This window comes from Micromesistius poutassou, assembly GCF_964030765.1.
Source record: "Micromesistius poutassou genome assembly, chromosome: 9".
Taxonomy (NCBI): domain Eukaryota; kingdom Metazoa; phylum Chordata; class Actinopteri; order Gadiformes; family Gadidae; genus Micromesistius; species Micromesistius poutassou.
The window spans coordinates 9,787,907-9,796,380 of NC_140279.1; the positions used below are offsets into that span (position 1 = coordinate 9,787,907).

At 48.2% G+C, this 8,474-nt stretch overlaps 1 protein-coding gene across 1 annotated transcript; it reads right to left on the reverse strand.

The window, feature by feature from the left end:
- Positions 1-341: 341 nt before the first annotated feature.
- c1qtnf7 (C1q and TNF related 7) lies at positions 342-3,219 on the reverse strand (the record flags this gene model as incomplete). The annotated part of the gene is made up of 4 exons (XM_084473570.1): positions 3,116-3,219; positions 1,368-1,600; positions 927-1,195; positions 342-746 (listed from the first exon to the last, which is right to left on the reverse strand). Exons 2-4 carry the CDS (start codon positions 1,594-1,596, stop codon positions 342-344), a joined length of 903 nt encoding a protein of 300 aa, XP_084329696.1. The 5' UTR covers positions 1,597-1,600; positions 3,116-3,219.
- Positions 3,220-8,474: the final 5,255 nt, after the last annotated feature.

Sequence of the window (8,474 nt, forward strand, 5' to 3'; positions counted from 1 at the left end):
AGATTCTGGATTATCTTCAGCAGAACAAGTGCAACACAAACTGTTCCCCTTAAGATATATATTTTTTATTACAAGATATTGCATATATATATATATATATATATATATATATTAATACAATATATTGCATATATATACATGCATATTATATATATATATATATATATATATATATATATATATATATATATATATATATATAAGATATATACCTTTACCTGATCAACCATATAATGATGTGTAGGATGTGTAATAACAGAGTCCCCTCTAGGATTAGTAGTTGTAGACTCTCGTCTCCTAGTCTCCTAGTCTGCTAGTCTCCTAGCCTCTAGGTCTAGTCCTCAGGGGGTCTCCAGGGGGGTGTGGTCTCCAGGGGGGTGTGGCCTCCAGGCGCGGTCCTCAGCCAGAGCGTCCAGGGAGGCGGAGTCAGCGTACAGCAGGAACCCAGAGAAGAGGCTGTCGGCCCAGCTCTGGTCGGAGAAAAGGCCGTTCTGGTCCAGGAAGAAGATCTGCAGCCAGACCTGGTCCCCCGGCCGCAGGGCCAGGGCGGTGGAGCCCGAGGCCACGTCGTGGTTCCCCGTGTTGGCGTCGAAGGTCTTGACGCGGTACTCCCCGTTGAGGACCAGGCCGATGGCCAGGTGCTTGTTGGCCAGCGTGATGTGGTAGGAGAAGAAGAAGACCCCCGCCATGGAGCACAGGAACTTACCGGTGGACGCGTCGTAATGGCCGCCGTCGTTGAAGAGCACCTGGTGGAAAAACAACACCACACACACTAATGACACACACTAATGGCACAACACACACTAATGACATTAACTACACAACACACAGTAACAACACAACACACACTAATGACACAAACTAACTACACGATGTAGTGTGTGTTTTGTAGTTAGTTTGTGCGGTAGTGCCCGTCCTCGTTGTACCTTGTTGAACCGGATGGGCGTGTCCTCAGGGGGGTAGGAGGTTGTGATGCCCACTGAGAACGCGGCCCGCGGCCCCGGGCCCCTGCACCGGCACCGCCCGACCACGCCCGGCCCCCCGCGGGGCCCCTTGTCCCCCGGCGCTCCGTTGGGCCCCGGGAACCCAGGGGGGCCCCCGGCCCCACCCTCCCCCCCGGGGCCTCTCTTCCCCGCCGGGCCCCGCTCCCCTCGCTCGCCCTGACGGCCGGTGGGGCCCACCCGGCTCCTAGAGCCTGAGGAGAGAGAGAGAGAGAGAGAGAGAGAGAGAGAGAGAGAGAGAGAGAGAGATGAGGTGATGGACAGGTGATATTGTGAGGGGTCTGTCCCTTCATATCGACAGGATAGATAGGGAGAAAGACAGACAGACAGGTAGAGAGACAGACAGAGAGCCAGTGATTTCTGTACCTGCGTCTCCCTTCTCTCCCTTCTCTCCCCTCCTCCCGTCCCGGCCGTCCCTCCCGGGAGGCCCCACCGGGCCCTGGGGCCCCTGGGGGCCAGCGGGGGCCGGGTGTCCGGGGGGCCCTGGGGGCCCGGGGGCGCTGCAGACCAGGCGGGGGGGCGCCCCCCCCTGGGGCCGGCCCCTCTGGCCCAGGACAGCGTGGAGCAGACACACCACCTGCAGCACTGCCCACATCCTGCTGGGAAGGGGGAGACGAGAGGTGAGCTTCCTGCTGGGAGGAGTGCCGTCGTCATGGTGATCACCTGACCCCGTTAGCGTTAGCTGCTGAAGCTGACCAGCTGCCTGTCGCTGTAGAGGGGAGCGATCCCCTCCTCTCCCAACCCCCTGCTCAGTGCGGTCTGTAGTGACCAGGTGGACCGGGACCAGGTGGACCGGGCCCCAGGTGGACCGGGACCAGGCCCCAGGTGGCTGCTGGGATCTGTTCTGGTCCCAGGCGGAGACGCAGACAGCCAAGGACCAGATGAGACCTCTCCATCTGCTCCCAGATGTTGGAGAGCATTCCTCAGCCCTGACTTCACTTTCAGGCCCCGGGGACGCTGGCTATTATGGTCTCTCTCCCACAGACACAACTTACACAACCATGTTCTGAGAGGTCAGCTTCAAACAGAGTGTCTGAAACCGGTCTGACGCTGCTTGAAACCAGTCTGATGCTGGCCTGAAACCAGTCTGAAACCAGTCTCCTGTCTGATACCAGTTCCATTCTGTCTGAAACCAGTCTGACACTGGTCTGAAACCATTTCCATTCTGTCTGAAACCAGTCTGACACTGGTCTGAAACTAGTTCCATTCTGTCTGAAACCAGTCTGACACTGGTCTGAAACCAGTGTCAGACATTGATGTGATGAAGGCATGATGTCCTGTGAGTGAGTGAACCTTGTGACATGCTGCTCTGCGTGTGTGAGTGTTCAGGGTGTGCACGTGGGCGTGAGAGAGTTCCATTGGCACGGCGACTCGCTGCACATCTGCACCACATCTGACCGGACCTGCTGCCATGACATCATCAGCACCGTGGGCTGTGATTAGTCCAGAGCTACATGCCACGCCCATACATGGAGTGTGAGTTTAACTGAGATAATGAAACACTGATCGAAGGGCTGTCATTGGTCAGACTAAACTAACTAGGTTAGAGATGGGTAGTTTATGTAGAGATGGTTAGTTGAGGACGGTAGAGATGGTTAGTTGAGGTATTAGGAAATGGTTAGTTGAGGTGGTTGGTCAGGAAGGTTAGGGTTAGGGTTAGGAGAGGATCTAGGGATCTTAACTGTTCTTTTCTACGTTTCCAACCCGTTTCTCGTCGTCATGGGGACAGCGGTTCATCGTGCCCCAGCCTCCTCCGTTCCCATGCCAACGTCAAGTCAGAAACGTCAGCCCTTTAGGTATTTAAATAACGTCCCTACCGACTTAACTCACTTTATTTCGGTAAATATACGACAGACTTTCAAATATTGATTGGGTCGAAAGTTTGCAGGTGTTTGTCAAAATCAAAGCACTTTGAAACTGGGAGAACAACTCGTCACATAATTAGAGAGTTCCCTTCAAACGTCCTGTCAGTTCCACAGAGAAACGGAACAACTCGAAGACCACCACAAACACCTGAAGAACGGAGCCAAAGCAGAAGAAGGCAGCGTGCAGAACCGGCCGCGTGTCGTCAGTCACCGTCCATGCAGATGCTGAGAGACTTCTCCGTTTCTTACCACAATGAAGTCCTTAATCAAAGTCCCGGGCTGTCGTCCTGCGCTGTGCGTTGGGCGGGGTGTCCATCTGGACTCTGAGTCAACAGCGCCATGCTGCTCCGTCAGACCTCTCCACATCCAGGAGGCTGTCTAACAGACGGCAGGCTGCTGGGTCTCCATCTGGGTCTTCCTCCCCTCCTCCTCCACCATCACGCTCCTCCTCCTCTCCCTCCTCCTAAATCCTGTAAATAAACTCTATTGCCGCTTTTCCACCGACAGTAGGCCTACCAGCTCGACTCGCCCCGCGTTTTTTACTTCCGTAAAGATGGAAAGAAATTGGCAGATTCGGAGTTTGCGGTTCTATAGATCATCAGTGAAACATCGTTGCAACACAAATGACACCTAGCTAAATGTAGTAACCTAGAGCAGTGGTTCTCAAACTTTTTACCATGAGTACCACCTTAGAAATGATTTGGCTCTCCAAGTACCACCGGAATTAAAATAAAGTTTACAAAGAAGGCATTAATATTAATAATATGATTTATTATTCACATAACTTTACTTGACTGAAGCAACCAACTGTAGACTCTATGTAAACTCATGTATTGTATTTAAACACTTGCAACGAGACAATACTAACAGGTCAGAATATAATGTTTAGGTTTGAAGGAGAATGTAGCCTACTCAGGCACAAATTGAAAATTAAGAATAGTAGTAGTAGTAATTCGCTGGAGCTTAGTTTGTTTAGATCCCGCTAATTGGATACATTGCATTCTTTCGTAGTGGCGACTTCTCGACTGCAAGGGAAGCTCGGCTTCACCTAAAATTTCGAAAATGAAATGGTCAGATATATACTGTTGTTAACATTTCATTGATTAAAAATGTGTTAGAACACGTCCATCTCGAAGACGAGTCCGTTCAGAATCAGCTGCTTATCGCAGGTCGACTGACTCGATTTCCTTCTCATACACTTACGTGTTTAATTTGCGTGTGTTTAGACAGATGGGCGCGCACACACACGCGCACCAAGCATCACCCGCATTCATTCATTCTTTTAAACACTCACTCGCGGTAAAACTAGCCTATGTTTTCTCACGATCAAATACTCTTCAATCCTAAAAGTAATGGGCTTGTACACGATGTCTGGGTCAAGAACATATGTGTTTGCTGTACGGTGTTTGCAGATGCATTGATTTAAAAGTACAATTTACCGCTGTATCAGCTGTTCTTTCCCAAATCATTTAACCAATCATTTACCCTAAAACTAGATTTTGTTTTGGAAGCCTGGAATATACTTTGCTCAAATGTATTATTGTTATTATTATTTTAACGCATGGCATAGCCTATACTTCATTCATGTTCATTCATGCAGCCCTATGGAAAAAAAATGTTTCCACAATCCACACGCTATTTCTATGCAGTTTCACACGTATGAATAATCTTTGACATCATAATATTTAACATGCAAGTGTAGTGGTGCCTGGTTGGGAGAAGGGGGAATCCCTGGGGGAAGATCAGCTTTGCGCGGGTGCAAACTAGCAACGACACATGCGTCGGTGTAGAAAGTCAATTGCGCCGGGCGCAAGATAGGGCCCTTCTTCTGTTTGGCGCACATGGCTAATTTGCATACGCGCACAGGACTGTCGGAATGGGAACATGTCGGACTGGCAGCATTACGGGGGCGCGATTACGGGCTGGCGGAGTTACATTTATAAAAACGCGTTCAAGTAAAAATAAATAAGAAACGCGGAATCAATTTGTGGCGCTCGTTGTTCAATCTGTGGCGCAGCGCCACACATTGGCCTATGTGTGGGAAACACTGCACGGCCATCACACATGTGCTCATTCGGAGCATTGTAAATCATTTATTGTTTCATTGTTGTAGCCAGTTCATTTATGTAATAAATGAACCGTCAACAATGCGATAGGGATTTTTGGTGGGGGGGGATCAGGATTGTTATTGTTGTTGGATGTGTGGCGTGTGTGTAAGCAGGCAAAAGCGTGTGTCACACGGTGAACCCGTGAGAGTTATGGTGAACCCAGCTCTGCTTCAACTTTATAAAAAAAAAAATCGTTCATACTCCGCGTAGGCCTACCACTAGAGAACGCTCGCGTCAGGCCCGGTTCTACGGGGGTGCATAAGCGCACCCCCCAAAAAATTGTTTGCACCCTCAATTGAAAAAAGGAGGGAGTGAATTATTATTATTTTTTTTATAAATATGATAAAAAAAAATAAAACACTTGCTCACAAAACTAATTGTTCCATTAAATACCGTTGTTTGCTGCATTTATTTTGTTCACTAAACCGATAAGAACGTTATTATTATTATGACAGGTGCGCGTGAACTGCGCCCCGTCCGGCGGCGCGCACGTCAGTGACATTAAACTTCTTCGGCAGCAACAATTAGGCATTTACAATGGATATCCGAAAATAAAAAAGAACACCGCAAAAGAATCCAATACATCAGACAGTATAACCGTTGTGAACACTAGCACTAGCAACGCTAGCTCAATCCTGCCCGACTCGCTGCCTTTGCCGGCGCAGCTCTCATCCTTTTTAAGGATTTTTTATTTGGCAAAATTTCAATAGCGTCGCCATTGTTCACTCTAGAGCCCCAAAACTTGCTCCATAGAGGCATGGCCTCTATATGGTCCTACTACAACCTTTAGTTTTGAAAAATATATCTCTGCTCCTCAAAAATAAGATGAGATATATTTTTCAAAACTAAAGGTTGTAGTAAGACCATATAGAGGCCATGCCTATATGGAATCAGTTTTGGAGCTCTAGAGTCAACAATGGCGACGCTATTGAAATTGTTGCTAAATAAAAATTCCTCAAAAATAAGAGGAGATATATTTTTCAAAACTAAAGGTTGTAGTAAGACCATATAGATGCCATGCCTATATGGAACAAGTTTTGGAGCTCTAGAGTCAATAATGGCGACGCTATTGAAATTGTTTCTGAATAAAAAATCCTTAAAAATAGGTAGATATATATTTTTCAAAACTAATGGTTGTAGTAAGACCATATAGAGGCCATTCCTATATGGAACAAGTTCTGGGGCTCTAGAGTCAACAATGGCGACGCTATTGAAATTTTTCCAAATAAAAATTCCTTAAAAATAAGAAGAGATATATTTTTCAAAACTAAAGGTTGTAGTAAGACCATATAGAGGCCTTGCTTATATGGAACAAGTTTTGGAGCTCTAGAGTCAACAATGGCGACGCTATTGAAATTTGACCATTGTGGTCGTTTTCTTTTTTGCACTTTGCAGACGGTCCCTAAGCTCGCGGCTGAAAGCCGACAGCTCATAGAAGCCAATGCAATTCACCGTTCGCTAAAGACGGCTCGTTTGGATGAAAACAAGGTTGTAGCTGGTTCTCTAGGTTACTACATTTAGCTAGAGGGGTCATTTGTGTTGCAACGATGTTTCACAGATGATCTATTGAACCGCAAACTCAGAATCTGCCAATTTTTTTCCATCTTTACGGAAGTGCCTTACTTTGCGTTTCCATTGGCAAAAAAATACCCAGTAGGCCTACCTACCGGGTACTTTTTTTAGTAGGCCTACTACCTCCGTCGAGGTTGAAAACGAGCGAAGTAGGTACTTTTGTGTGACGTAAACAGGCTGCTGGCAACTGATTGGCCAGCGGCTGTAAATGGGAATAATCACTCAAAGTTAAGTTGTGTCCAGGGACGGCGCTACACCGGGGCTACTAGGCTAGGGGGTGCTATAGTCCCGTCAAAAATCTGTGTAGCCCCAGTTAAGCCCCTGTGTATCATAGCTGCTTTTATTGAAAAAAACAGAACCTCTTTATAAAGTAACTGAAGTCGTGAAAATCAATTATTTTCTTAGCACCCCCACCTATCGGTCAAGCTCCCCATCCTGGAGAAAAAATCCTGGCGCCGTGCCTGGTTGTGTCCGGCGTGGTTGGAGTCCACGGACCCGCTCCCGAGGGGGACACTGATCAGCGTTTCGCCGTGTGTCGCTCCTTTCCCGGGGCTGTGCATGGTTGTGTGTGTCCGGCGTGGTTGTGTGTGTCCGGCGTGGCTGGAGTCCACAGACCCGCTCCCGAGGATCAGCGTTTCGCTGTTTCGTTTTAGTGTCGTTCCTTTCCCAGGGCTCGAGTTTCGCCTCCATCAACGTTACCGTGTGACAACAATAGACGCACAGTCATTGCGCTTTTTATTTTATTTTATTTTATTTCCCATCATAACCTTTCCCGGGAATCAGGAAATAGTCTTGATCAGATTCAGATTTCCCGGGAATCCCGTCTCCCGTGATTAAAACCTAATGACGACCCGCCCATGTTGGATAGGTTCTTTTCTACGAGCCGCCCACATTGAAGATGTACTTTTTTAGATGGAAACGCGACGTGCCTGGAACCAAACCGAGTCGAGTCGAGGCGAGTCGAGTCGAGTCGAGCTGGTAGGCTGCTGTCGGTGGAAAAATGGCATATCTAATCTCGATGTAATCCCTTAAACCGCAGTTCCCCAGTCTGTCCAGCAGAGGACAGTGTTGTCCTTTTTAACATTACAGATCCTCATCAGTGTTTGTGTCAAAAGTGTTTCCAACTCTGAGCTACGATACATTTGAAACGTGAACGTCCTCTTTGCGCCACGCTTAAGTTCACAGCGGCCTCGACTCGGTTTCTTCTCAATGTTCTTATCTTAATATTTAGGTTTCGATGGTTTCCCCTGAAAGTCTTCTGAGTGGGGGAAAGGGGTGGAGGAGGAGGAGGTGGAGGTGTGGAAGGGGGTGGAGGAGGTCAGAGGTGGGGTAGAAGGTGGAGGAGGTGAGAGGTGCAGCATGTTGGAGGAGGTGGGAGGTAGAGGAGGGGCTGCCACCTGTGTTTACAGAGACCTCCTCCTCTCCTCACCACCTTCTCCTCCTCTTGAGGAGCCGCTGGATGTAAACATCTCTCTGTGTTTACCTCTCGGACGACATTCTCCCTGCGGCCACGCCCACATGCTGTCGCCTGATTGGATGATGGGCTCAAGTGGTCACTGACACGCTGCCATCTCATTGGATAACGAGGGAAGGTTAGCGACCCATACGACATGTGCTCCTCGCTAACCATCATCTTCATCGTCTTCATCTGCTTTCAGTTGGAGTCAGAGAGAGAGAGAGAGAGAGAGAGAGAGATATGCTGATGGTATCTCAATCTTCTCTGAGAGCTTAAAGTTAAAACTTCTCTCGTAAACAACAGCAGTCTGGAGCCTGACCTCCTCCTCCTCCATGTTCTGTACTCCCTCCCTACCTTTCATTTCACCTTACTGTTTACATTATTTTCATTGAAATGTAATCTCTCCTCCTCTCTCTCCTCTCGTCCCCTCTACTCTCCACACCTCCTCTCCTTCTCATCCTCCCCTCCTCTC